Here is a 26,290-nt window from a genome sequence, read left to right on the forward strand (position 1 = left end):
GAACCAAGAAAGAAAAAAAAAAGAATAGATAAATAAATAAATATATAAGTAAATAAAAAGAAAAAGATTTAGAAACTGAAATCTATTCGTTTAAATGTATTTATTTAAATCTATTTATTTAAATCTACTTAAATTAAATTCTAACGTGGGTATAACGTGAGTAGGAAGGTAAGAAACTTGATCGATAAAACATTTCAAAGTAATTACATATACGCGTATTATACAGGGTAACTCATTCGAAGTTAACGATAATAAATACAGGGCAAGTCAAAAGGTTTTTTTTAGGTTAGTTTAAAGATCAATTACTTTCGTTTTCCTTTCGTTCTCGAAACTTTTTCAGACTGTTCTTTCTTTCTTTTTTTTTTTTCTTTTTGATATCGTAAAACTACGAACCAAGGAACTTTTGGCCCCGGATATTCGATGATACTTGCATAAGTTTATTCAAATGAAACACCCTCTATATGCATATATGCGTGCACGTACTTATTTTAAATATAATACACGCACACACACACACACACACACACACACACGCGCGCACGCCTCACGCATGCCACTTCTGACGTCACGATCACGTGGTTAAAACAAAAAAGAAAAGAAATAAAGAGAGAAAGAGAGAAAGAAAGAAAAGAAAAGAAGAGAAAAGAGGCGCGTTCGTACGTAAGCGATCGGGACTGTACGAAATAAAATAAGCACGTTCTTTTTGTCTAGACGATTCGCGAGACACACACAGAAAGAGAGAGAGAGACAGACAGACAGAGAGAGAGAGAGAGAGAGAGAGAGAGAGAGAGAGAGAGAGAGAAAGAAAGAAAGAAAGAAAGAAAAAAAGAAAAAGAAAGGAGAGAGAAAGAAAGAGAGACTTAGGCATCCTTCTTTCGTTCGTTCGTTCGTTTCCTCGATGTTCGCCGATCGGTTAGCGAACGGGGTATCTATTCTCGTCATGCTCCGCAAAACAAGAAAGTCGGTAAGCAAGTTGAGTTGCTTGCCGTCGGAAAAACGTCGATTATCGTTTGATAGCATACATTCGTTTTTAAATGAACGTGATGACATTTTTTTTTCTTTTATGTACACACACACACACACACACACACACACTATATTATATCATATATATATGTATATATTATATATATGTATGTGTGTGAGTGTGTATACAAAATTGTAATAATTAATTTCGTAGTTTTTAATTGTAATCTGAATAGTCGTACCTTCAAAGGAAGATTATCTTTTTTCGTTTGTTTTTATTTCGATATTCGTTCGTTCGTTCGTTCATCGTACGTTTGTTTGTTTGCTTTTTTTTCTTCTTACAACTTCCTATGTAAAATTCAATGACTCTTATACATTTCCATTGTATCACATTCAAGATTCACGAGGAGAGGAGAAGAGGGTATTTAAAACGAACGTTACTCTTGGGATGTGAAACATACCTCGACGCTCTCTTTCTATTACTATAATACTACTACTGCTGCCACTATACTACTCTATTCTACTCTACTACTACTACTACTACTACTACTACTACTACTACTACTCTACTACTATTCTACTACTATTACTACACTATTAAGAACGCGCGAGTACCTTCGTTTATTGTGTTCTCTCTCTCTTTCTCTCTCTACGGCGCGACGCGCAGCACACACGCGCACAAGAGAGAGAGAGAGAGAGAGAGAGAGCAAATACGCGAAATCTCTCATACGTACGAGCGAGAGTGCGCGTGATAGAAAGAGAAACAGAAAAAGAGAGAGAGAGAGAAAGAGAGAGAGAGAGAGAGAGAGAGAGAGAGAGAGAGAGAGAATAGGAGAAAAGATATAAAGAAAAAAATAAATAAATAGAAAGAAAAACGCTGGTTATAACGTGTACGGTACAACACGCGCGCACACGCAGAAAAGAGGAGGAAAAGGAAGAGGAGGGGGGAAGATACACGGGGGCAGCATCCCGTAGCAGTGGCAGTGGTAAAAGACAGAGAGACAGACAGCTAGACACGCGTAAAGATAGAAAGAGAGGGAGGGAGATAGAGATAGAGATAGAAAGACAAGGATAGATAGTAATATTAGTCGGTACGCGTACCTCGGTATAGTGATGCACTTGGTATTGCAGCTTTGCGTGGTAATGGCCTTCTCGAGTTCCTCGAGACCCGCCGACTTCTTCAACTTCTTAACGAGACTCTTGACGGCCTTCTCGCTCCATTTGTCCTCGCCCTCGGCCTTCTTCCAGCCTAGCAGCCGCTTCACGATAGGCGGGTTGAAGCTGAGCAACATCGAAGTCGTCATTTGCGCTCGTTACGTGCGCGAGACACCCCGCCGCATCGGGGATTCCGTTCTCTCTTCTCTTTCTCTCTCTCTGTCTTCTCTCTCCTCTCTCTCTCTCTCTCGCTCTCTCTTTCTATCTATCTATCTATCTCTTTCTTTCTTTCTTTCTTTCTTTCTTTCTTTCTCACCGTCTCTCTCTCTCTCTCCGTCTCTGTCTCCGTCTTTCCGTCGCTCTCTTACTACCTCCCTCCCTCCCTCTATCCCTTTCCCCGCTTCACTCTTTTTCCCTGTATATCTTTTAGCTTCTATTACTTGAAAAACTTTACTCGCACGACGCCTTCCAACTTTTCTCGCGACGGACGTGCGCGAACAAAGAGGTCACCCGCGTGACGCAAAAGAAACAATGACGAAACCCGAAAACTCCGTGGCGCGAAACAATACTACTTCGAACGACGCGACAGCCTCGCACGAGCGGCGAAACTCTCTCATAGCCGCCATGTCGTTCCACGGGAACGTTCTCGGACGTACTCGGTTACTTTCGGATAACTTCGTTCGCTTCGCGAATCGCATGTTCCAAACGTCAGCGACATCTCGGGATAGAGAGATAAAGAGAAGGAGAGAGAGAGAGAGAGAGAGAGAGAGATCGCAGAATTTCTAGTCGGTTATTTTACGAACGCACCTTTCAAAGATTTTTCTTTTTCTATCTTGTTTTTATCTAACTTTGTTACTTGCGATATTCTTGTATATTGTGAACTTTTCCTAAGGATTATCTTGTATTTTATTAATTTATACCGAGATAAATATAACAATAGGATATGTCACCGTTCATAACGAATTGTAAACTGCGCTCGACTCCTCACGGAACATATGATTTTCTGAACGACACCTGCAACAGCGCCATCTTTACAAGGTTTTTTATTGGCTGTCCTTCATGGATCTAACCTAACCTAACAGAACCCACGAGTGGATTCTCGAAGAAGCGTCGGTACGCCTGAACACAAACCTCTTTAGGTTTTTATTATTTAATTGCAAATATATACATGGATTATCTTTTCTGCTTGCTTAATGTGTTAAGAAGAATAAGTGAATGTGGGAATATTATTTTATGAGTATTTATAGACATACTTAATTATCCTAACATTTTTACGTCGATTTGACCGTCAATCGTCTAGAGTTATTTATATATATTTATATATAAACATAAATGCAATGAGTCGAGACGGTGAGTATAAGAAATACAATCAAAGAGATATCTCAAGTATTAGTAGAAAGTCAATTTTATGTTATACTTTGTATATAGATGAGAGAAGTGATTCAGAAGATGAACGCGAGAGATCCAGAAGTCCCTCGCAGGACTCGCAACGTTCTGCCAGTATTGAAAATACGGTTAGGAGTAGATCAAATTCTCACAGTCCGAATTCATCTCCAGCTAGGTATTTATTGACGTTTGTTTTATTTATTTCCGTGATGGTTCTAAGCGAAATAAAACCTGTACGACGCATTGCAGATCAAAGCCTTCGTCGCCAGTACAAGTGGCATCACCAGCGTCCTCTACATCGGCACGCTCCAACGCGAGTTCTAGAAAATCATATTCCAGATCGCGTTCGCGTTCACCTTCTAGGAGTAGATCTCCCTCTCCTGCATCTACGAAGGAACACGGAAGATTATCTAGATCTAGTTCTAAATCTGGCTGCAGACGAAGTACTTCCAGATCTCGTTCTAAATCTCATTCGGAAGAACGCGTGGACAATGGAACGAGAAAACCAACGCCGTCTCCTAGTCCGGCACGTTCTGCAAAATCTTCTTCGAGATCAAGGACTCCATCGCCGACCAAATCTAAAGAAGGTTCTCTATCGAGGAATAATTCAAGGTGCAGATCTAATTCACGTTCGAAATCGAGGTCAAGGTCTAATACGCCAAAACCGAGTAAATGTGCTTCTCCAACGAATTCTCGATCTTGTTCGAGATCTCCATCACCCCGAGCAGCTTCTAGATCACGCTCTCGTTCCGGATCAAGAAGATCGCGTTCACATTCCGGTTCACCAAAGATACCATCAAAATCTCGTTCTCGATCTCGGTCTCGATCTCGATCTCGTTCTAATTCACCAGAACATCCGACAAGATCGAAATCACGGTCTCTCTCTCGAAGTCCTCAGCATGCATCAAGATCGAAATCAAAATCTCATTCGCCATTAGGCTCGAAAAAAGGCTCGCCTAGATTATCGCCCGAACATTCTCCTTCGGATGTTAGAAAATCACGTTCTAAATCGAAGTCTCGTTCCGTAGAAAGTTCGAAAAAAGGGTCTCCTTCGTCGAGAAAAAGTTCACATTCGAGATCACCGTCGCATTCGGGCGATGAAAAAGCTAAATCGAAATCAAGATCTAGATCCAGATCCAGATCTGGTTCTGGATCTAGGAAACAATCTCCTGTGGCATCACGTAAAGGATCATTATCAAGATCTCCAAGTCCAGAACAAAAGGTGGTGTCGAGATCAAAATCTAGATCAAGATCGAAATCAGGATCGAGAAAAGCATCACGATCGAGGTCTGGATCAAGAGAACCATCTAGATCTCGATCAAAGTCAGGATCGAGAAAAGGATCTCGATCTAGGTCGAGATCGAGATCAGGTTCAGGATCCAGAAAAGCATCTCGATCGAGGTCGAGGTCAGGATCAAGGAAAGTATCCCGATCGAGATCGAGGTCGGGATCGAGGAAAATATCCCGATCGAGATCGAGGTCAGGATCGAGGAAAGTATCCCGATCGAGATCGAGATCGGGGTCAGGATCAAGGAAAGCTTCCCGATCGAGATCAAGATCTGGATCAAGAAAAATATCTCGATCGAGATCAAGATCGGGTTCAAGAAAGGGATCCCGATCTAGATCAAGGTCTGGTTCAAGAAAATCCGTATCTAGATCTAAATCAAGATCTAGGTCAAAATCCAGATCATTGTCGGGATCGAGAAAGGGTTCTCCGTCCCGTGAGGTTTCAAGAAAGAGTTCACACTCTAGATCAAGATCAGGTTCCAGATCTAGTAAATCAAAATCTCGTTCACCGTCTGGTTCGAAGGCGTCAAGGTCAAGATCGCGATCTGGATCAAGGAAATCGGGTTCACGTTCACGATCAAGATCAGGCTCTGGATCAAGATCACCGTCAAGATCACGTTCAAGATCACATTCTGGTTCACGATCAAAATCCAGATCGAGATCCCGTTCACGGTCTGGATCCGTTGCAAAATCTGCGGGTAGATCTCGTTCGAGATCTGGCACCAGATCGAGATCACGATCAGCTTCGAAATCGGGTAGATCGAGAAGTCCGAGTAGAGAGTCGGAAAGTGGTGTAAAAAAGCGAAAAAGAATACTCTCCGATTCGGAGGAAGAGAATGATGGTGTTAATAGTTCTAAAAAAGCAGCACGTGAATTGTCCGATAGCGAAGATGAAGGAGATGCAGATAAATCACCTAAGAAAAGAAATGACGATGATCTGGAAGAGGGCGAAGAACATGATGAGAAGAAAGATGACGATGAAACCGGTATCGTACAACAAGATAATGAAGATTCTGACGATGGAGTAATAACAGAGGGAGGAATGTAAGTTGATGAATTATTTTTTACTATGTCATTATCACTTCGTAATAATCATAAATTTAGTCAAGAGATTCTTGAAAGTTCGTTTTATATAGAAATATAATAGAATGCACGTTTTTTTCATTACAAACATTATTTAAAAAATAAAAAGAGAGAGAAATCTTATGATATTATTATTGTTATTAATGTTTGCTATCCAGGAGCAACAGATATATGTAAGTAATACCGTGAACCAGACAGATTATTTATCGATGTGATCATAAATTATTAAATAGTCCATAAAAAAAAAAAATATTAAAAAATCATTAATTTTGAATAGCTCGTGAAATTATTAAATGAAATTATAAACGTTCTTTCATAGTTTTGATTATTTCTACTTTGCAGAGATGATTCAATGTCAGATTTTGATCGTATGTTGGCACGTAAAAAAGAAGAACAATCACGTAGACGCAAACGCAAAGATATTGATATAATTAATGACAATGATGACATTATCGCACAATTGTTGAGCGACATGAAAGCTGCTTCTGAGGAAGACAGAAAGTTAAATCAATTACATAAGCCAGCTACTAATAAAATTGCAATGTTACCAAAAGTATTGTCCCAATTAAAGAAACATGATTTGCAATTAGCATTTTTAGAACATAATGTATTAGCGGTTTTAACCGACTGGCTTGCTCCGATGCCGGATCGATCGTTACCGTCTTTAAGAATAAGAGACAGTCTCCTAAAACTTTTGTGGGAGGTAAGTTTAAGTTAAATAGTAAACAAAAAGTATGACGATGATACAATTGATTTATAAAAATTAAATCTTTTTTTTCTAGTTTCCAAGAATTGACCAAGCATCTTTAAAACAATCAGGAATAGGTAAAGCTGTAATGTATTTGTACAAGCATCCAAAAGAAACAAAGGAAAATAAAGAACGTGCCGGAAAATTAATTAACGAATGGGCTAGACCAATATTCAATTTGTCTGCAGATTTTAAAGCTTTGACAAAGGAAGAGAGATTACAGCGAGATATAGAACAAACACCTCAAAAAAGACGAAAAACTGAGGAGGATGGATCTTCTCAAAAATCTCAGGATATTAATAAAGCTTTAAAAGGAGATGCCAAGTATGATGACATTTAATTTCTATATATCGATATGAAAAAAAAAAAAAAAAAAAAAGAAAAGAAATTGTTTGAAATACTCTAATTTTTTTTCGTAATTAATTTAGACCTCTGAGACCTGGAGATCCAGGATGGGTTGCTAGAGCACGAGTTCCTAGACCATCTAACAAAGATTATGTTGTACGTCCAGATTGGAAATCGGACGTTGATATAAGTAGAGTAAGTATTTATTGTGATTTTCAAAGGCAACTTTCATCTTTGATTTTGTTATTATATATATATATATTTTTTTTTACAGAGTACTAAAAAACAAATGAATCGATTTGAAAGACATATGAAAAATTATATGGATAATAAAAAAATGAAATCTGCAAGGAGAGCAGTAGATATTTCCATAGAAGGACGTAAAATGTCTTTATAATAATGTATATCTTAGGAAAATGATAAAAAAATTTTGCGACATCGAAATTATATAATATCGTGTTGACTCTTGTTATTTTCTGTAAAATTAAATGAATTTCTGTATAAAATGCGATCTTTATAAAAAATAATAATATTAATGATAATGATGATGATGATGATGATGATGATGATGATGATGATAATGATGATGATGATGATGATGATGATGATGATGATGATGATGATGATGATGATGATGATGATGACGATGACGATGTACATTGCATGATAAATATTTATGCTGATACTAATTGATAATTTGATAAGTGAGATAACCAAGGAGATATTGTATATCTGTAATTCCGCGTGTTATCTTAATGATATTTAGTGATTTGATTATTTTTAATAATATATTATATATATATATTAGGTTATATTATTTGCCATTCTTTTTTTTTTACAACATGTATAGTTCAAATATATATGAATTTTCAAATGAAATATATTTTTGTTTTCTATTTTGTCATACAATGAATAAGTAATAATCATAAATGTTAAAATAATTCAAACGAAAGTAAATTATATACAAACGTCATCAATGTTTTTATTTTTAACTAAGACAATTCTTTTAATACAGAGATTGAACAAGATCTAATTTTAAAGATTAAGGTATAAGCGAGGATATGATATTTTCAAACTTTTGAAAGTTTTACTTTAAAAAAAAAAAAAAAAAAAAATGATTTTTTTTGTCGGAAATAATTTATATATAACAATGAAGCTTTTATTATTACGTGCCATTACATTTACATATTTCAAAATTCTGTTATATATATAATATGTCAGTATATATAGAATATTTATATATTCATATATATAAAAATTTCTACCAAATTCAATTATTTGTTTACTGTGAGAGAAATGTAACCTAACAAGCTTATCGCTGAATAAATGAGTGTGGCGGTAGTGTCGCGCTATTGCGTTGGTAGTTCATATTTTGTCCGTATCAGTCGCTGGAGTCGTATAATTACGAGCGACAGATAGCGACTAACCTTAAATGGCTTCTCTTCCTTGTAACATATCTGTCACCTAACCTTTACGTTCGTTCATTATATACATATGTTATTTTGTTAAGTGATAAATTAACTTATATCTATAAGTATTAATTTATATCTATAAGAAAAATCGTTAATATACGTATACTTTTTACAAATATGGGAAAAACATCGAAAGACAAACGTGATATATATTACAGACGAGCGAAAGAAGAAGGTTGGAGAGCACGTAGTGCATTTAAATTATTACAAATCGATAGTGAATGTTATATATTTGATGGTAATGTATCTTGATATAAAATAAATCATAAATTTGTGTGAGGATTTTATATTTTATAAATTGATATTTTTTACATTTGTCAACAGGTGTAAATAAAGCTGTTGATTTATGCGCAGCACCTGGTAGCTGGAGTCAAGTTCTGTCAAGGAAATTAAGGTATATAAATATATTTGAAATAATATATACGTATATGTAAATTTTAAATAATATAAAATTTTGTATGCCTCTAGCGAAAATTACAAAAAGGCATTGGAAGAAGGTGAAGCGACACCTCCCAAAATTGTTGCTGTTGATTTACAAGCAATGGCACCGCTGGAAGGTGTAATTCAAATTCAAGGAGATATTACAAATACTGCTACAGCAAAGCATATAATTGCTCATTTTGATAACACGCAAGCTGATTTAGTTGTATGCGATGGAGCACCCGATGGTACGTTCTTATATTTATTCATTTTTTTCTATAAACTTTGTAAGGTTATGTATATTAATAATGAATTGCGTATATCTGTACTTTAGTCACAGGATTACATGATATGGACATATATATTCAGTCTCAGCTTCTGTTAGCAGCCTTAAACATAACGACTCATATATTACGACCTGGAGGAACATTTGTAGCAAAGATTTTCAGAGCGAAGGATGTCTCGTTGTTGTACGCGCAGCTGAAAATATTTTTTCCTTATGTCTATTGCACCAAACCTAGTAGTTCTCGAAATTCTAGCATCGAAGCTTTCGTAGTATGCAAAAATTATTCTCCGCCAGATGGATACGAACCTCACATGTTGAATCCTCTTCTCACACACGAACCTTGTAATTTTGAAAAATTGACGGGAGTTAACAGACTCGTTGTACCATTTGTCGTATGTGGAGATTTGAATCAACCTGATTCTGATACATGCTATCCACTGAATGTAAATACATATAATGATTTATATATAAAAAAGAAAAAAGAATTGAATTGTTTGAAATATTATACTTGATATATTTTTAGTTTGAAGGAAAAGAATATAAATATCATGAGCCAGTACAAAGCCCGATTGCACCACCTTACGAGGAGGCACTGTCTTTACTTGAGGATAGAAGTACTGATTTTCGAAAAGCAGACGTTAGTGTTATTATTGATAACGATCGTCCAATATCTTTATCTGAATTTAAAGAACAAGCAAGGCGGAAACAGAAATGTATAATTGAAAAAGTAGAGGAGGAAAAAGCAGATGAAAATCAGGAGGACGTGTTGAATACACTTTCTCTAGACGTATTACTTAATTTAAATATATCCAATGAAAATAATGATTTAGAAAATAAATAAATAATTTTAATCGAAGAAAGATATTATACAAAAACAAAAAAATTTCTAACAACAAATGTTCTTATTTATTCTATTGTATAAATCTATCTAGAAGAAAATATATTATTGCATATATTCCGCCATGTTGAATTTATCACGTTGCGAATTACACTGACTCCTCTCGTCTATTGTATTAAAAGCTATGCTCGCAGGCAAAAAAATTAGTAAACATTGACTCGATCACAAATATTTTCGACCTTCGATACGCCTTGTCGTATTAACAAGTATGTAAATTTGATATACGAACAGAATTTGCCTGGCTTTGAAAGAAATTGATCAGTAGTAAGAATATTTCGAATACGATAGAACAAGTTCTATCGAATAATCAAACAATTTATATTTAGAACGAATTTCAGATATTTTTCTATCGATCTAGAGTTACAATCGGAGTTATAGGAAAAGAAAAGATGTAAAAACAAAAAGAATGAATAATCTTGATATCGACGAACGCGATCTTTCAGGAATTTATACTATCGTTACGTCATGCGTTACGCTATTTGACCGTCCTTCGTCTATCTTATCAAAATGCTTGCAAGCGAAGAAATTAGTAAACATATATTCTGCGAAACATTTACGACCTCCTCGTCTTCATGTCTTCCTCTTGGGTAATTATCTAAATTATTATGAATAAGAAGTGAGAAAAATGTGATATATTAATATCGCGCTTGTAAATATTACAGACTAATAGAACTTGCAACATTTGTAAGAAATTATTTTGTTGCGCGGAGTGTTGTAAGAGACATCAAAAAAAGAAGCATCCGGATCAAGAGTTTTATTGTCCGTTATGTTACGGTGAAAAATTGCCATTGCATCCGAAACTAGACGAGAAATTACTCTATCATGTAGCCGTCAATCATCTTCCCTTGTATTGTTATTTATGTGGTGATTTTTTCGAACAAAACAAGGATATCGAATTATTCGGTAACGTTTATTTTTCTTTTTGGCTGGTGCCACGTGAAATCACGCGATCAATGCTCTCTGTATGTAAGGGATAAAGGTTTCCAATTTGTATTTTTACAAATATATATGTAAAGATTTGAACAGACATTGAAATGATAATGAAAAATGATTTCACATGGTATGAGAAATTTTTTGTTTGTATTTCATCGAAATTAATTTTAAATTAGATTGAATTATATCGAACGAATATTATAATTATTATCTTTGAACCGTAATCACGGACTCTCCGAAGATCCATGCAAATTTTGGTTGGCACAACGACGTCCTCAAGTATCGATCTCCGAAAGAAGATCCCTCGTGGCTACACCAATCTCTTCAAATTTAGGGACGAAGAAGAAGGAACATTCGACGATTGACGGAGATTACAATGGTAACTTTGTTGGTCCGTTAACATCACCGCCGGAACTTTATAGAACAACGAGTACGCCGATGCACGTTGCCGTAACGGGGAAACAGTCGGGCTTCGAATACAAGACTCCGCACGTGCCAAATTTTTTATTAAAGACACCTAACATAAGTTCGGCAACCTCGATAAAAAGTTACACATACGGATCAGAGTCGAAAAGTAGCGATTTCGAGGGTAAGTCTAGCAGTTATTTGACTTGTTATACGAATCAGGATAAAACGCCATTTCGATCTTTACCAAGCGATTTTGGCGTGGAAGAACAGCTCTCGACAAAGAACAACCCAGGATTGATGTTATCGGTTATGCAAGAGCAAGAAAAAACCGAATACATAACTGCTACCAAAACTAAATTTTCGAACTATGAAATCGAAGGGTCGACCGATGAAATGGAACTAACCGGAGTCCATGGTGGTATATTACCGGAGATGAAAAATATTGAAGTTAAAATACACGAGGAAAGAAGATCTAGTTCGTTCAAGAAGGTCAGATTTTCTGATCAATACGATAACGATATTGAGTCGGGTAGATGTAGCGTCGGTAGTTCTAATATGACGGAAAACGATGAATATTACGAAGCTCGAGAGTCGCTATCACGATCGACGGTTACGATGGAAGATATACCAATGAAATCGACTACGGATAATGGAAAATCGACTAATATTGACGCGAATGGGTTTGATAAAAATCGGCGAGAGTCGAACGTCGATTCGACGTCTAATACGGAGAAGACATGCGAGAATGAAAATAATATGGGAAAGGAGAATCGATTTTATAGAACTCAGACCACTCAGAGCAACATTGGCGTTACTCAAAAAACTGGTTGTTCTCGTGTCGTGATGATGGTGATCGTAGAGAACAATTCCTCTTCTGGAACGGCCCATATCGGACCTCTGATCGAATCTGGCTTAAAGCAATTGTCATCGATTTCCGATCTTGCCGAGTGTAAAATTTCAGGAACGACTAGAAGAAAGTCGATCACGTCGATGGAAAATAATATAAATACTGCCAGTTACAAATTCTATTCTGATTCAAATCCTGTATCGTCGCAGAATGATAACGTGGAAAATTCATTGAATAGAAATAATTCTGCTGGTCTATTATCCTCTATGACGCATGCCGTTAAACAAGCGCTCAAAAGTTTTCCCGGTACGTTATTATTAATTTTTTCCAATTCTGTCGAATACGCGACTCGTTGGTTTAATGTCATTTCTTCTTCTTCTTTTTCTTTTTCTTTTTCTTTCTTTCTTTTTTTTTTCTTTTATACAAAATGTTAATTTTGAAAAGAAGGATCGTCTAGAAAAGATTATACGTTTTGATATTATATCTTATCGTAGGTGGCAATTTTTTAAAGTCTACTTCGAACGAACGAATGTTCAAAAGAGACGAAATACCTTCCTCGTCCGCAAACAGTAGTTGTTTGTCAAGTTTTACATCTTGCGTGTCGAATAATTCTCGTAAACGATCGAGAGATTTCAAGGATGAATTTCCATCTTCAACGAGGACAACCGATTCTGCCGTTTTACATGCTGATGATAGAAGTCCAATGGCGAAAAGACATCGCGGTTGGTATAAAATCAAAGCGCGAGAACCGATCGCAAGGATGAAAAACAAGTTGACTTCGCCTAGAGGCATATCATCGGAAACACAAATTTTTAGTCAAGGTTCTTTGTCCGTTGGAAATACGATTATACCGATACCATCACGAGCACATCAATCTGTGCAATCGGATATTATATCTAACGATTAAAGTTCTTTCATATGTCTCGAATAATATTTAAGAGCAACATATATATATATATACATTTTTTTATTTGTTGATCCATCATTAATTGGATTTTAGTAAATTACATTTATTTTTGATTAATTATTACGTTTTGTTTTCGTCTATTTTATTTCTTTTTTCTTTTCTTTTATTTTTCGTTTTGTTTCGTCGTAATATGTAATAACATAAATACGACAATTGTTGTTTGATAAACTATCTTGTGTTTTGCAATTCATATACAGCATAATTTCATAATTCGCGCCAGAAGATGTAATTGGTTTTGTTGTATCTGCGCAATGGAAAGTCGTAGAACGAAAGAGCGTGCGATGGTCACGTTTGGAATTGTTAGGTTATGTTTCATAGTGTTCACATTGAAAAGATTTATAAATGTGACATATTGTTCTTAAAAATTATTGATCCTTCGAATAATATTTCTTGGAAGTAATTTTACAGGAAAAAGGTATAAATTTAATTTTCTCTATCATTCGTTGTCTGTGGATAATGAGTATAAATTTGTAAACCTATATTTATAGGTTGGAAAAAAATTTAAGGATGTCTTCTTGGAAGAAAGCAGCCAAAGCAACGCAAAAAACTCATAAAGAAAGACATCAACCAGAGGCCCGTAAGCACTTAGGTCTTCTTGAAAAAAAGAAAGATTATGTTGTAAGAGCAAAAGATTATCATAGGAAAGAGCGAACTTTGAAATTATTGCAAAAGCGTGCTCTCGATAGAAATCCGGACGAATTTTACTTTCACATGATCAATTCAAAAATAGAAAAAGGTGTTCACAGAGAAAAAGATAAGGAAGATGAACATACTCCTGAACAAATTAAATTAATGGAGACTCAAGATATAAAATACGTTGCATATAAAAGAAATATAGAAGCGAAAAAGGTAGAGAAGTTACAGAGTCAGTTACATCTGATAGATGCTGCAAATGAAATAAAAAATAAGCATATATTTTTTGTGGAAGACGAGGAAGAAGAAAAAACCTTTGATATTGCAAAGAAATTAAATACGCATCCTGCGTTATTGTCAAGGCGTACAAATAGACCCAATTTGTCTAAACTAAAAGACATAAAGCTTCCCAAAGTTGACGAAAATACTCTTGCCACGATTGAACAGCAGAAACACATGGCTTACAAAGAATTGTATAAGAGAATTGAAAGAGAACGAGAGTTAACTATTGTTCAACAAAAATTAGAAATTCAGAGAGCTTTAGCAAAGGAGAAAGAAACTAAACCAAAACGAGTGAAACGTGCAACAAAAAATTCTGCTCCTATATATAAATGGAAGTTTGAAAGAAAGCGATGATATGTTATTATACGTATAAAGGAAACTTGTTTCATAAATATTGTTTTTGAGAAACTAAATTGAGAGGTATTAGATTATTTTACTTTTTTATTCATCATTATGTAATGTTTCTTCTTTCCATTTGGACATCCTTTATATTAATAAATTATTTAGATCGTCAAAAATTATTATCACTGGTATTTTGAATATTTATAATACAGAAATTCCTGCATTCGTTAATGGTAATCCTGACATTTAATCTAATGGCGTTATTTTTCTCATGGACATTTACCCTGAAGACATTCCTGGCATTGCCATTGTCTGCCCTGGGGGCATTTGTCCTGGAGCCATTCCTGGCATTCCCATCATTTGTCCTGGAGGCATTCCCATCATTTGTCCTGGAGGCATTCCCATCATCTGTCCTGGAGGCATTCCCATCATCTGTCCTGGAGGCATTCCCATCATCTGTCCTGGAGGCATTGCTGGCGTTCCAGGCATTTGTCCTGAAGGCATTGCTGGCGTTCCAGGCATTTGTCCTGAAGGCATTGCTGGCATTCCAGGCATTTGTCCTGAAGGCATTGCTGGCATTCCAGGCATTCCTGTCATCTGTCCTGGAGACATTCCTGGCGATTGTGTTACTGTCATCGTAGTAGCAGTAGTTGTATTAGACATCATTGGCAATTCCGTTGATATACTGATGCAATTGTAATTCAATTGCCATAATTTATGTTTAGTAGCTATCTCGGTTCGCAGGCAAATAGTGATCGATCTAAAAGAAATAAATAATACTTGTATATTAGCAATGATCATTGTATATAGTCATCAAGAAAAATATTATTTACCTGGGAAATCGATTCAATTCTAAAACATTTGCACAAACATTTGAAAAGAAACTGCCAGGTACTTTATTGCATATCCTAAAGGATTTATACTCTATCGATAAAACAATCTATATGAATAAAATTAATATATTTTACACAGTATAAAAAAAAGAGATATTTTATAAAAGCCTTACCTGTAATAGTTTGATCAGTTAAGATTATCGAATTCAGCGTAATATTTACTTTCAATACGTTCGTTTCATAAATAAAATTGACACAAACTAAAAAAACAATTGATCATTAAAAAATTTCGCACGTATAGATTATATGAAGAATTGTTTTATTATTTATTTATCAGTAATTTTTTTTTCAACCCACGTTGTTTCGTCATTTTGGTATAGATGATGATAACATTTTCGCAGCAAGAACAGGAATAAGATGTAGGACAAGTGCATGATCTTCCACTTAACGAATTGGTTTTGAAAATCAAAAATGCTTTCGACGTAGGAAATCCTATGGTGTATTCGTTAATGTAAATATATACTAGTACTGCGTTCTTTATAATATTAATATTAAAAGAAAAAAAAAAAAATAATTTCAATCAACTAACTTTGTTTCTTATTTATATTGAATTCTGAAAAAATGCACAATAGTAAGAGAAATGTTTTGGATATTCGTACATTCATTTCTTCGCACGATTAACTAATGTCACAAATAAAAATAAAACACAGTTCAGGTAATCACGCTGATGTTTTCACACTTTGAACTATCTAAGTATAATAAAATAAGCGACGCTCTCTAACCCGGTATCTATACGATACCTTTTCTACCGGAAATAATAATCACTATGATGACCGATATAAAAGTTCATTGAATTTTGACGGAAATCAGCGTTATTTGTCGCAATTGTTTGACGCGACATTTTATATCGCGATTGTTCATCTGAAAATTATGTTTCTTTGCTTTGTAAAATCGTTTTCGTTACTACAATCAAAAAAAAAAAAAAAAAAAAAAGAGAAAAGATTATCAAATGCTTTTGATCAAACTCGAACCTATTTGAAATACAAAATTGGTGAAAGGTAATAATTAAATAAGACACACATTAAAAAAAAAATATATATATATATACATATATAAATAGAACAAATATTTTTTTCAAAATCCTATAATAATTGTCGAGGTATATAAATAAAGACAATTATTAGTTAAAAATCTAATATATCGTCATCATCGTCGTCATCGTCGTCGTCGTCATCATCGTCATCGTAATCATCGTTATAATCGGTATCGTCATCGCCTGGAAAAATTTCGACTTGGCCTAATCCACCCCCGTCTTCCGGCTTTATGTGAGCTAAACCGTTTGAACCAAATCGGATGCAATCTAATCCAACCTGCATACATTAATATGATCACCGTTCATTATCTACTTAAATTTTTGTAAGTCTTTATGTTAAACAAATTTATTAATTATTTCTGTATCTACTTAAATCTCCGACTGTATCTATATATATATATATATATAGTTATAGATGATATATATGTATATAAATAAGATCATCAAAAATGTCTTACTTTGAACAACGTGGTATCTCTAAACTTTCCTTCCATGTTGACACAGAGATGTATGTTTCTACCTTGAAAAAAAATATTATAGAATCTCACGCAGGCCCTAACGTACGGTATCCTTGGCACAGGCACGCAAATTGGTCTAGGATTTTTACCTATAACGAGTGAAACAAGAAAAAGCCAAAAAAAAAAAAAATGAAAATATTCAAAAAAAAAGAAAAAAAAAAAAACAGAAAAAAACGATCCATAAAAATCCACAGATTTACCAGAAATCGTTCTAGTGTATAGAACCCTGTCGTTCATCAGAACGTTAGCAGTGAAACTGAACTCATCTGGATCGTAAGTCACGTTAACGCATGCCTTTTGTTTCCAAGTGGAAAAAAGTATTCTCGAACAACAACCACAAACACCTAGGGCACATTGACAAGGTCCTTGTCTAGTTGCTGTTATTTCAGTCGACGTTGATGAGTTCACCGCTTGTCTCAACAACGTTTTAAGATCTATCATCGACTCTTGATCTTTTAGAATGATTTTTGTATCCTCTTGACGATTTGCTACGTTCACTTTAGACTCCGATAATGAGTACATCACAAATAACAATATCGTTTGAACGATCGATACTCTTTGGATGTTCATTTTTATTTAAAATCAGATTTACATCTACATTCTTTGATAAGTGATAGTTCTCGATGAACGATCGAAACACGACTGGTCAGTTAACGGAGGACGGTACATGGTGTGACCTCGTTTTACGGAGAAATTTAGGTTTACCTCAAGTTGTTCACCCATATATTCGCATTTCGTTGGTTCCTCTTGACTATTATAGAATACGTAAGTTTGTTAGCATGTAGGCGTTATAACGTGATATATATATATATATATATATATATATATATATATATATATATATATATATAACACGATGATTCGATTCGAACGCTGAATGTGAAATGATCAAGTGTCAAATAAAATAGGAATTATTCGAATAAATAAATAATATCGATTGTATATTATATTTGACATAATAAATACACGAGAAAAAAAATATATATATATACACACACACACATACGCATATCTATACATCTAACGTAAAAATTTTATCACGAGGATTATAAAATCAATATTTCAACTGTCCGATCGCAGCTTCGTCTTCAGGACTGTAAGTCGTACCACCGTTAAAGTTGTTAGTCACATCGAGATCCGATTGTTCGAAATTGACTTCGTCGTAAATTTCATCCTTCTCGTTTAGATTCGAGGTCGACGAAAGACTAGTGAGATTTTCACCCGGCTTCGACAACGATATACCTTCGGTACCGATTTTCACGCAGTTGAAATGTAGGATTAAAATCGGTGCGTTCACAACTCGTGTTTCGAGATCTAAACAAGCATGAAGATTTGTGCCGATCGTGTGAATGTCAAAGAATCGAGCACAGAACGTTATTACAGGTATATAGACGAATGGAATGCAAACCGGTGGAGGATTCTTCGCTGTGAAAAAAAACAAAAAATTATGACAACGATCAGGATAAGATATATCATGATCGATTATTTTATTATCGATCGATGGATTAATACTCACCGGACAAGGAACTAGAAAATATCTCTTTTTCGTTCATATTAAACGACATGTTGATAGCAAATTCTTGAGGATCGTAAGTGAACTTGGTGCATGCACGTCGATTAAAATTAATTGCCGTTAAATTAACACCGGCACAGCAACCGCAGGTCATATTATTACAGAAACATGGCATTCCTCGAAAAATAAGTTTTGGCAATTGGAAGGGAGTTCTTTCGACGTCCTCCGGTTGACCATTTAATTCTAATCCTGTTGTTGGATCGTAATACGATGACACGTACTCTGTCATATCTAAAAATACACTTATTTAATTTCTTTTTTTTTTTCTTTCCTTTTTTTTTTTTTTTATTCCAGGCATTAAAGATAAAATATGTCAACAATTTTTAATCGTAATCGTTTCCATTTATATTTTACTGGGTATATCGGCGCGATGACCTTGTGGTTCACCCATATATTCACCTATTTTTTTTATTTTCGTGGCGCAGCTGATATTCACGATCATTGGAATCAAGATCAGCAAGCCAAATGATCTACAAGACATCTTTTTTATTTCCGATTCACTCGCGCGGTTATGATGCTTCGCGTTTCGGCTCGAATTCAAGACTGATATTGGTTATACCTTGGACCAGACCAGGAAGACATTTAATTCATTATATATTCATAAACTTTCGATAGAAAGTTAAGAATCAGGCGTACTCAAAACTCGGTTTACCGTTGCATTAATCTATACTCGACACTTTCATCTCGTTTCGTTTCAGTGCTCCATTTGTTTGATACATACGTTTGTGTATGTTCGTCTTACATCAGTGCAGTAGAGTATGAGCTTTTTGACGAAATGATAATTACGCGTTTTCGCATGGAAATTAATGCAAATTAATAACTATAGCGAAATATTTACCTCTAATATTTGATCGATCGAATTGTTTCTTCCTTTTTCTTTTTTCTTTTTTTTTTTTTTATTGAATTTGAAAAGAAGAAAAATTTGTTCGTAACTTTGAAGATTGTTTGTTAATATATTTAGGGATTATATTTAAACGCTATACACAATAAAATTGACGTGCTTCCTTTTGAACGTGTAAGTCTTTATTACCTAGCACCTAAGTACAAATTCAATAAGTTAATTAAATAATATTCGTGTGTGTTTGTGTGTGTGTATGTGTATAATAAATACGATTTGTTTTAAATAATATCAAACGATGCGGAGCGTCGCATTATGGCAGAGGTTGTCTGACGAATTTTCGATTTATTTCAATTGCGTCGATTATCATCGGATATTTTTTTATTAGGGAGAATTAGAAGAAGAATTAAAAAAAAAAAAAAAAAAAAAAAGAGGAAAAGAAAAGAAAATGTTAAAAAAATTCGACAATCCTTTTTCCGTATTCACAAATGTAGTTAGATATAATCAGTCATCCTTTATGCGTATCCTATAACGACAAGAAATTTCTAAGAAAAATATGAAAGTGAAAATTATCTAAGTTCAATAACGAAAATCCTCGAGAATTATATTTTTAGGTCGGATATGTTAAATGAGATGAACAACGAACGTCCACGGCTCGAAATATTTTTCAAAAAATTCTCGAATTGTCATTTATGATATTTAACGATGGGGTTTAAAATCAATCGAAAATAAATATATCTATAGCCTCATGATTCTACTTTGACGACCATCTTGTTTTTTCCTTGAAAGAAAATCAGTTATACCAATGGAATAATCATCCTCTTCGACTGGACGACTCGATTGTCCTTTATTCGTTATGATTTTGTTCTTCTTTACTTTTGGCTTGTCATCTTCAACGAGTGCACTCAATACCGCATCCTCTTCCTCGTCATCGTCGTCATCCAAATCATCGAGATCGTCGGTCTTCTCATCGTCCTCGTCAGAATCAACGTCTTGTCCCTCTTCGTTTTCGTTGAAATCATCGTCTTCGTCTTCGTCGTCGTCGTCATCGTCGTCGTTTAAATCATCCAGATCATCATCGTCATCGTCGTCGTCATCCAAAACATCATCGTCTTCGTCCTCGTCCTCGATCGGTTTCTTCACAGGCTTCTTCTTATTCTTCTTCTTAATATCGTCGTTGATCGCATTTATACTTGACGAAGTAATGCTAGGCTTTTTATTATTTCCCGTACTAATTTTCTTGATCTTATGATTACTCGTTGGTTTCACCAGTTTATTCGTTCCCCCGTTCTGATTGGTTTCAACGATCGATTCATTAGTCGTAAGATCTGTTAATAAATCAGCCTCCGTAAGACCATCTTGATTTTCGTTATTAACTTGTTCCTCGATATCGTTTAACTCTTGACCATAATCTTCCTGATGATTATCATTCTGAGAATCTAAAGTTTGGAGGATCAATGCGTCATTAACACCTGTTGAAGATTCTTCTACCGATGAATCTGAAGACGCTGTTGAAGGTCTTGTTAAAATGGGTATAGTGAATTGCAGAAGGGGAGGTGCGGTTGTTACTTTTGGCTTTTTCGTAACGATCTCATCTTCGCCTGTTATGATGTCTAATAATGCACCAAATCCAAGGACATCGTCGTCGTCATCTTCCTCGTCTTCTTCATCGGTCGATCCAACGTTGCTTCCAATGTTATCCGATACAGAGTTTAAGCTCGGTCTAACCGCGTCATCGTCATCGTCATCGTCATCCTCGTCGTCGTCCGAACCTAAGCCGAAAAGATCATCGTCGTCGTCTTCTTCGGAACTTTGCTCGGATTCAACGATTGGGAATGGTTCTGCCGGACGTAATTTCAGACCATCAGGACCGAATCTGTAACAGGAGAATATGTATCGTTAAACGATCTTCGAAAAACTGATTATATAATATAAAGAAAAGTTTTATAGTCTATATATCTATGTATACTCAAATATTACCTAAAACAGCTGACACGTAAACTGGCCTCCAATTCGGTTGACGATTGAAGTTCCAATCCAAGACAAGCTTTGAAGTGATTGTCGACGTCTCTTTTAATCGAATAAACCCTTCCACAAAATTTGCTGAATCCACCCGGTAACGGCACACAAACGGGTTTCGGATTTTTACCTGAAAGTAAAATAAAAAAAAAAAAAAATAAAACAAAAATGAAAAATGAAGAAGAAGAAAAAGAAAAACAAGTTTCTAAAAAAAGGAATTAGTAGATTTTATTAGAGACGAATAATTTTACGAGCCATCGTACACTTGTTTTCGTAAAATCGATCGATACTCTTTCTAAATCTCTTCGCGAAACTTCAAATGCGAACTTTCACCTTAGAAATATATTATATAGGTATAGATATAAATATGTATGTATAACGATGACACGAATTCCACGCCTACGCGTTACGCATATTTTTCTCTTAATAATTTTGGGTCCTTTTTTTCTTTTTCTTTTCTTTTCTCTCTTTTTTTTTTTTTTTTTTTCTTTTAGCTACGGGTACGCATCTGCGAGAACGCACGCGATACTTCCGTCGCCATGTTCACGGTCATTTGGTGAAAGTCACCGTCGCCAAATGACACCTTAATATCTACGGGAATAGTCGAAACCTCATATCCGTGTAATTAACACACTTCCTAACCGCATATAATGGTTATGGGTATACAGAATAACTACGTATAAGTATGATAGAAGTTATCCTTTCTTTTTTCCTGTTACGGAACGATGCACGAAGTATGGAGTCAACTCGTTACACGATAGACAGAACGTAAAAATTGCCGATGCGTTCGAGACAATGGTCTTCCTTGTGGAAAATAAATGGAAAGAGGCGGTACGTGTTACGGTTACTATATATATATATTATCTCTCTCTCTATATATATATACGTATATACATATATGTGTATATACGTATGTAGGTATACATATATATGTGTATATATATATATGTATATGTATGTATGTTTATATATATATATATATATATGTACTATAAAATACATATTAAATATTCTTACCATTAACAATTGTTGATGTAAGAATGTTGTCGCCAAAGCTCAATTGTACCGCCAAATTGTCATCTTTAAGATATTGTAAAGAAGCACATCCTAAGAATATGATACAAAACGTAGATTAATAAATAAGATCATTAATCATCATAAAGATATCTAGGATTATTTGTATAAATTTGTAGACTTATAATTATTACCTGGTCCTTTTAATTGCACCAATGGGATGTGAAAATTACGGCAACAATTGCAAATGACGTCGCTGCACGTACAATATCTGTTAACGTTCTCGGTAGCTTCGGTTATTATCGGTGATTCGATAGATTGTTTGGGCACGTTGCTGGCTCGTATACTTCGATTCACTGCTACGAGGCCTGAATCTGTTAAATAAACGAGATTATTAATGTTTGCATAATTTTTCTTTTATATTTTCTTCTTTTCTTTTTGTTTATTTTCAAAATTAATTCATTTATATCACGATCTTCTTACCGATTACTCTTCCATAAGCAGCAAACGCTACCAATAAAAGTATCAACAATAGTTCCAGCACCGTTGATAGACGCATCCTTACGGTTAATCTGTAATCAAATGAATTCATTAATACGATTAACATTTGATAACAATAACCAAAATGGAATTATTAATTATTTATATGCTTTGTCATGCGTTACTCATTCTCTCTTCTTTAAGTTCACGAAGCGCGATTAAGTATGATCAAAGTTCTCTTTTTTTAGAGCGACGATTGCTAACTCGTATTGTAAGAATGATGATGCAAGAAGAACGAACTGATCGTTGCTCTTTTGCGAATCGTTGCAAATTGTTGATTACAAAAAAAAAAGAAAAGAAAAAAAGAAGGAAAGAAAAAAACATCTGTTGCTCAGTATAATTATGATTAATCGATAATTGATCTTACAATTAGACACCACGAAAATCGACAATTACGAATTCGCAACTGTGACAACAGTAATCCATAAAAAAAAAAAAAAAAAAGAAAAAGTAGATAATGGCAACGAAATTTATTGTTTTACGTTTCATATTTGATTTAATTTAAACATAGGAAGATTAGTAATCGAATATATTAGAGCCAATACATTTGAATGAAATCGATCAATTTTGATCATTGTAAGTATTTGATAAGATCGACGTCAAAATCTTTGAGATATATTTTTCGAAAATAATCGATAAATATTAAAGTGTAAACTTTCTGTCTATTTAATAATAATTAATCCAAGTTAAATGATATGTAGAATGGAAGTTCATACTTTTTCTACTACTCGGCTGAGAGTAAATGTTTAAGAGAAGAAAAAAATAATAATAAAAAAGGAAAAGAAAGAAAAATGAAATGAAATAAAGAGGAACGATTCTATTCAGTTTATTCGACTTATTATATATATATATATATAGATGCTGAGAGTCTGGTTCGCGACCGCTTGACCTAAATCTCGGTCACGGTCAAAGCCAACAATCTTTCGTGAGATGCTACATGCGAGTATACGAGAAAAGGAGGAAGAGAAGGACGAATAAACACGATGGAGAAGTTAGCTCATCTCTTATAAGCGGATATAGCTACTGCGTCGTACGAGTGCACGGTAATGGTGCATCATTACGAACAACTTTATATGGTTGGCTTACTCTCTTACCAACTTAATATTTTAATATTCTTGTCAAGTGATACGTTCGTGTCTTCCGAAGAACCGTTTGATCGATCGATTAGTTTTAACGATCGATAACTACGAACTATCTACAGATCGGAAATGCAACTGTATTAATCAGCTTAATCCTAAGACATTTAATTATCTCTAATACCCGTTGGGACGATTGAAAAGAAGAAAAAAAAAAAAAAACCGAACAAAAAAGAAAGAAATATATATACCGGATCGAATTCAACATCAAAATATAACTTCTTATCTTCGAACAATGATCAATGACATAATGATGAATCGAATAAAATATATATGAGAGTAATCGATAACTTATCTTCTTTTGGACTTACCTGTAGATAAATCGTTAATGTTAATGAAAAATAGAGATTGACTCGAGTACTGGAACAAGGAGGATCCTCTCTCGTTGAAAGAGCTTCTATCCTCGTCGCACCCTTTCGACTTCTTTTCCCTGACTCCTTAGTCTTACGGAGGCCAATGTCCAACTGAAGATGCCACCCAACTCCCCCCAAGGTTTCTTTAAAAGTCGGTCACACGCCACCACCACCGCACCTGCCACGGCCGCTGCTAGGATTATTAAAGCATTCTAATGCGTTCTAGGGTAAATAAAGACTCAGGGATCCAACCATGTATAATCCCCACTACTTATTACTGTGATCGTTCCTCCAGCTCGACGACTCTTTCAACGTCAACAACCATAAGGATATAGCATGAGGAAATCGTATTCTCTCTCTCTCTCTCTCTCTATATATATATATATATATATTTTTTCTCTTTCTCTCTTTCTCTGTTCGCCTTCGAAAGAGTCACGGTCAAGAACGCATGTTAGGATATCGACTATGGTCGCACGTTTCTCAATGAAGGTTTCTTACTTTCGAACTTTAATTAAATGATTCACACGTATCACAAAAATATTCCCGCCGAGTAAGTGGGAAATTACGACGAGGTTTATTTTTTTAATTATCCCCTTCTTTTAATTGTTTTGTTTTCCTTTCTTTCGTTTTTTTTTTTGTTTTCTAACTCGTTCCATTATCGAGTTTCGTAAGGATTTTTGTTTACATTATGAAAACAATGAGGAAACGCTTTCTTTTCTTTTACTTTTTGTTTTTTTTTCCTCTCTAGGAACACATTCGAGGAAATAATTTCAAATAAAATATTTTATATGTCCATCGACGGCACAAATTCTAACGAGGTAGTCCCACTTTTCAATATCTACTATCGCCATAAAATTATATCGGTTGGAAAAAGACTACGCAACGTGGACGATAGTAACAGGTGTTAGCTTTTTTATTCGTCGAATGTGTCTAGCTTTTACCCTCGCAATTACGAGAACGAGCTTCTACTTCTTCTTCTTCTTCTTCTTTTTTTTTGTTTGCTTGTTTGCCAGTTGGATAAAAGTGTATACCTACTTACCTAAAAACGTATGCTAAGAACGTAAAATCTAGAAGAGAATATCGTACGCAATTTTAAGTCGTTCACATTTATAGATACGTTTTTTTTTTTTTTTTTGTACAAACCGAACAATAAATCGTAAGGTCGACGAAATATTTCTATAGTTTTACGAAGAAAAAAAAAAAAAAAGAAGAAATTAGCACGTAAAATCTGAGAAAAGAAACTTGACTTTTAATAATGATTAAGAGACTTTTGTTTCACCCAGTAGATCGGTAAACCGAAGTGAAAATCCATAATATGCGATCTAGAAAAATTGGATTCTAATAGAAATGATCTATGGACAGTTGGCCGCAATGTGACTTGCAAACGATAAATAAATAGAACGCAGCATTGTAAAAGATGATGGGCAAACACGTTGCACGTTTTGTTCAAGAAGGAACGTGTTGCACATGTCAATGCAAATCGTAAAGGATGTCCGTATACTGAATAAATAATGACTGACAGAAAGAATAGATTACCGTAAACGTCGATCAAGATCATGATGTATTTTGATAGCTCGGTGTCGTCGACCTCCTCGAAACTACTTTTTTCTTGGCTGTTGTGCTTAAAATATTGGAACGTAATCGAACGATCTGTTATTTTTGAAGAACCAAATGAGGTACGTAAGGGAAGTAAAGAAGTTAATCGGAGATCGATAACAGATCGATGAAAGATCGATGAGAGATAGATAGAGAGAGAGAGAGAAAAAAATATCAGTTAATAGGAAGAAGAACGGTACGCGAGTTTCGAGAAAGAATTCAACAAACGAATCCACAGAATCGTGTTTTGGGCCTTTCTCCGGTTAGTAGGTCGAAGAAAGTAGTTGTCGGTAGTGGTTCACCTTGGCTAATAATTGTT

At 34.8% G+C, this 26,290-nt stretch overlaps 9 protein-coding genes across 13 annotated transcripts in view; 4 read left to right on the plus strand and 5 right to left on the minus strand.

Annotated features, from left to right (window-relative positions):
- The window catches only part of LOC122630280 (mothers against decapentaplegic homolog 3), a 24,159-nt gene extending 21,754 nt beyond the window's left edge, over nt 1-2,405 (minus strand). Inside the window, exon 1 of one of the 2 annotated variants that reach the window (XR_006327449.1) lies at nt 2,068-2,405. Coding sequence is in view for 1 of the 2 variants with exons in the window: in XM_043814621.1 (XP_043670556.1) it covers nt 2,068-2,270 (203 nt within the window). In the remaining variant the exon portion in view is untranslated. The remainder of the gene's footprint in view (nt 1-2,067) is intronic. The other variant, XM_043814621.1, reaches the window with a different exon arrangement.
- A 38-nt stretch (nt 2,406-2,443) lies between these two features.
- On the plus strand, nt 2,444-7,382 carry LOC122630279 (serine/arginine repetitive matrix protein 5). Of its 2 annotated transcripts, XM_043814619.1 has the most exons (8): nt 2,444-3,471; nt 3,550-3,682; nt 3,757-5,838; nt 6,036-6,050; nt 6,220-6,580; nt 6,660-6,949; nt 7,054-7,165; nt 7,245-7,382. In XM_043814619.1, exons 1-8 carry the CDS (start codon nt 3,459-3,461, stop codon nt 7,365-7,367), a joined length of 3,129 nt encoding a protein of 1,042 aa, XP_043670554.1. In that variant the 5' UTR covers nt 2,444-3,458; the 3' UTR covers nt 7,368-7,382. The 2 variants fall into 2 exon arrangements, with proteins under 2 accessions (XP_043670554.1, XP_043670555.1); XM_043814620.1 differs by lacking the exon at nt 6,036-6,050.
- Nucleotides 7,383-8,380: 998 nt separating this feature from the next.
- On the plus strand, nt 8,381-9,994 carry LOC122629859 (putative tRNA (cytidine(32)/guanosine(34)-2'-O)-methyltransferase). The gene is made up of 5 exons (XM_043813702.1): nt 8,381-8,680; nt 8,767-8,836; nt 8,911-9,110; nt 9,197-9,591; nt 9,672-9,994. The coding sequence occupies exons 1-5, from the start codon at nt 8,560-8,562 to the stop codon at nt 9,987-9,989; spliced, it is 1,104 nt and encodes a 367-aa protein (XP_043669637.1). The 5' UTR covers nt 8,381-8,559; the 3' UTR covers nt 9,990-9,994.
- A 497-nt stretch (nt 9,995-10,491) lies between these two features.
- On the plus strand, nt 10,492-13,202 carry LOC122629857. The gene is made up of 4 exons (XM_043813701.1): nt 10,492-10,633; nt 10,709-10,949; nt 11,221-12,540; nt 12,729-13,202. The coding sequence occupies exons 1-4, from the start codon at nt 10,619-10,621 to the stop codon at nt 13,139-13,141; spliced, it is 1,989 nt and encodes a 662-aa protein (XP_043669636.1). The 5' UTR covers nt 10,492-10,618; the 3' UTR covers nt 13,142-13,202.
- A 131-nt stretch (nt 13,203-13,333) lies between these two features.
- On the plus strand, nt 13,334-14,637 carry LOC122629861 (probable U3 small nucleolar RNA-associated protein 11). The gene is made up of 2 exons (XM_043813704.1): nt 13,334-13,616; nt 13,690-14,637. The coding sequence occupies exon 2, from the start codon at nt 13,709-13,711 to the stop codon at nt 14,468-14,470; it is 762 nt and encodes a 253-aa protein (XP_043669639.1). The 5' UTR covers nt 13,334-13,616; nt 13,690-13,708; the 3' UTR covers nt 14,471-14,637.
- An 88-nt stretch (nt 14,638-14,725) lies between these two features.
- Nucleotides 14,726-15,960, minus strand: LOC122629860. Its single transcript, XM_043813703.1, has 5 exons — nt 15,881-15,960; nt 15,649-15,783; nt 15,465-15,551; nt 15,292-15,382; nt 14,726-15,218 (listed from the first exon to the last, which is right to left on the minus strand). The coding sequence occupies exons 1-5, from the start codon at nt 15,954-15,956 to the stop codon at nt 14,738-14,740; spliced, it is 870 nt and encodes a 289-aa protein (XP_043669638.1). The 5' UTR covers nt 15,957-15,960; the 3' UTR covers nt 14,726-14,737.
- Nucleotides 15,961-16,475: 515 nt separating this feature from the next.
- LOC122630143 lies at nt 16,476-17,424 on the minus strand. The gene is made up of 3 exons (XM_043814324.1): nt 17,103-17,424; nt 16,843-16,991; nt 16,476-16,661 (listed from the first exon to the last, which is right to left on the minus strand). The coding sequence occupies exons 1-3, from the start codon at nt 17,422-17,424 to the stop codon at nt 16,476-16,478; spliced, it is 657 nt and encodes a 218-aa protein (XP_043670259.1).
- Nucleotides 17,425-17,950: 526 nt separating this feature from the next.
- On the minus strand, nt 17,951-19,330 carry LOC122629869. 2 transcript variants are annotated; one of them, XM_043813717.1, is made up of 3 exons: nt 18,875-19,330; nt 18,419-18,706; nt 17,951-18,216 (listed from the first exon to the last, which is right to left on the minus strand). In XM_043813717.1, exons 1-3 carry the CDS (start codon nt 18,954-18,956, stop codon nt 17,957-17,959), a joined length of 630 nt encoding a protein of 209 aa, XP_043669652.1. In that variant the 5' UTR covers nt 18,957-19,330; the 3' UTR covers nt 17,951-17,956. The 2 variants fall into 2 exon arrangements, with proteins under 2 accessions (XP_043669652.1, XP_043669651.1); XM_043813716.1 differs by having other exon boundaries at nt 17,951-18,327.
- A 146-nt stretch (nt 19,331-19,476) lies between these two features.
- LOC122629866 (skeletal aspartic acid-rich protein 2-like) lies at nt 19,477-24,693 on the minus strand. Of its 2 annotated transcripts, none has more exons than XM_043813712.1 (6): nt 24,334-24,693; nt 22,830-22,918; nt 22,541-22,720; nt 22,350-22,439; nt 21,294-21,462; nt 19,477-21,189 (listed from the first exon to the last, which is right to left on the minus strand). In XM_043813712.1, the coding sequence occupies exons 2-6, from the start codon at nt 22,903-22,905 to the stop codon at nt 20,052-20,054; spliced, it is 1,653 nt and encodes a 550-aa protein (XP_043669647.1). In that variant the 5' UTR covers nt 22,906-22,918; nt 24,334-24,693; the 3' UTR covers nt 19,477-20,051. The 2 variants fall into 2 exon arrangements, with proteins under 2 accessions (XP_043669647.1, XP_043669648.1); XM_043813713.1 differs by lacking the exon at nt 24,334-24,693 and adding an exon at nt 23,012-23,148.
- Between the last annotated feature and the right edge of the window lie 1,597 nt (nt 24,694-26,290).

Source organism: Vespula pensylvanica, chromosome 6 (assembly GCF_014466175.1).
Source record: "Vespula pensylvanica isolate Volc-1 chromosome 6, ASM1446617v1, whole genome shotgun sequence".
Lineage (NCBI taxonomy): Eukaryota > Metazoa > Arthropoda > Insecta > Hymenoptera > Vespidae > Vespula > Vespula pensylvanica.

Excerpts from the sequence above, each read along its gene's own strand:
- LOC122630143 (XM_043814324.1), bottom strand. The coding sequence starts at position 17,424 with ATGTACTCATTATCGGAGTCTAAAGTGAACGTAGCAAATCGTCAAGAG. Across the intron at positions 16,992-17,102 it reads ATACACTAGAACGATTTCTG|GTAAAAATCCTAGACCAATT; the intron begins GTAAATCTGTGG and ends CACTCGTTATAG. Across the intron at positions 16,662-16,842 it reads GAGATACCACGTTGTTCAAA|GTTGGATTAGATTGCATCCG; the intron begins GTAAGACATTTT and ends TAATGTATGCAG.
- LOC122630279 (XM_043814619.1), top strand. Across the intron at positions 3,683-3,756 it reads CCGAATTCATCTCCAGCTAG|ATCAAAGCCTTCGTCGCCAG; the intron begins GTATTTATTGAC and ends GACGCATTGCAG. Across the intron at positions 6,581-6,659 it reads TCCTAAAACTTTTGTGGGAG|TTTCCAAGAATTGACCAAGC; the intron begins GTAAGTTTAAGT and ends TTTTTTTTCTAG.
- LOC122629869 (XM_043813716.1), bottom strand. The coding sequence starts at position 18,956 with ATGTCTTGTAGATCATTTGGCTTGCTGATCTTGATTCCAATGATCGTG. Across the intron at positions 18,707-18,874 it reads CACGAAAATAAAAAAAATAG|ATATGACAGAGTACGTGTCA; the intron begins GTGAATATATGG and ends GTGTATTTTTAG. Across the intron at positions 18,328-18,418 it reads ATTTTCTAGTTCCTTGTCCG|CGAAGAATCCTCCACCGGTT; the intron begins GTGAGTATTAAT and ends TTTTTTTCACAG.
- LOC122629857 (XM_043813701.1), top strand. Across the intron at positions 10,950-11,220 it reads CAAGGATATCGAATTATTCG|ATCCATGCAAATTTTGGTTG; the intron begins GTAACGTTTATT and ends GACTCTCCGAAG. Across the intron at positions 12,541-12,728 it reads AGCGCTCAAAAGTTTTCCCG|GTGGCAATTTTTTAAAGTCT; the intron begins GTACGTTATTAT and ends ATCTTATCGTAG.
- LOC122629860 (XM_043813703.1), bottom strand. The coding sequence starts at position 15,956 with ATGAATGTACGAATATCCAAAACATTTCTCTTACTATTGTGCATTTTT. Across the intron at positions 15,552-15,648 it reads TACCAAAATGACGAAACAAC|TTTGTGTCAATTTTATTTAT; the intron begins GTGGGTTGAAAA and ends TTGTTTTTTTAG. Across the intron at positions 15,383-15,464 it reads AACTGATCAAACTATTACAG|AGTATAAATCCTTTAGGATA; the intron begins GTAAGGCTTTTA and ends TTTTATCGATAG.
- LOC122629859 (XM_043813702.1), top strand. The coding sequence starts at position 8,560 with ATGGGAAAAACATCGAAAGACAAACGTGATATATATTACAGACGAGCG. Across the intron at positions 8,837-8,910 it reads GTTCTGTCAAGGAAATTAAG|CGAAAATTACAAAAAGGCAT; the intron begins GTATATAAATAT and ends GTATGCCTCTAG. Across the intron at positions 9,592-9,671 it reads ATACATGCTATCCACTGAAT|TTTGAAGGAAAAGAATATAA; the intron begins GTAAATACATAT and ends ATATATTTTTAG.
- LOC122629866 (XM_043813712.1), bottom strand. The coding sequence starts at position 22,905 with ATGCGTCTATCAACGGTGCTGGAACTATTGTTGATACTTTTATTGGTA. Across the intron at positions 22,721-22,829 it reads TGCTTATGGAAGAGTAATCG|ATTCAGGCCTCGTAGCAGTG; the intron begins GTAAGAAGATCG and ends TTTATTTAACAG. Across the intron at positions 21,190-21,293 it reads TTACGTGTCAGCTGTTTTAG|ATTCGGTCCTGATGGTCTGA; the intron begins GTAATATTTGAG and ends CTCCTGTTACAG.
- LOC122629861 (XM_043813704.1), top strand. The coding sequence starts at position 13,709 with ATGTCTTCTTGGAAGAAAGCAGCCAAAGCAACGCAAAAAACTCATAAA.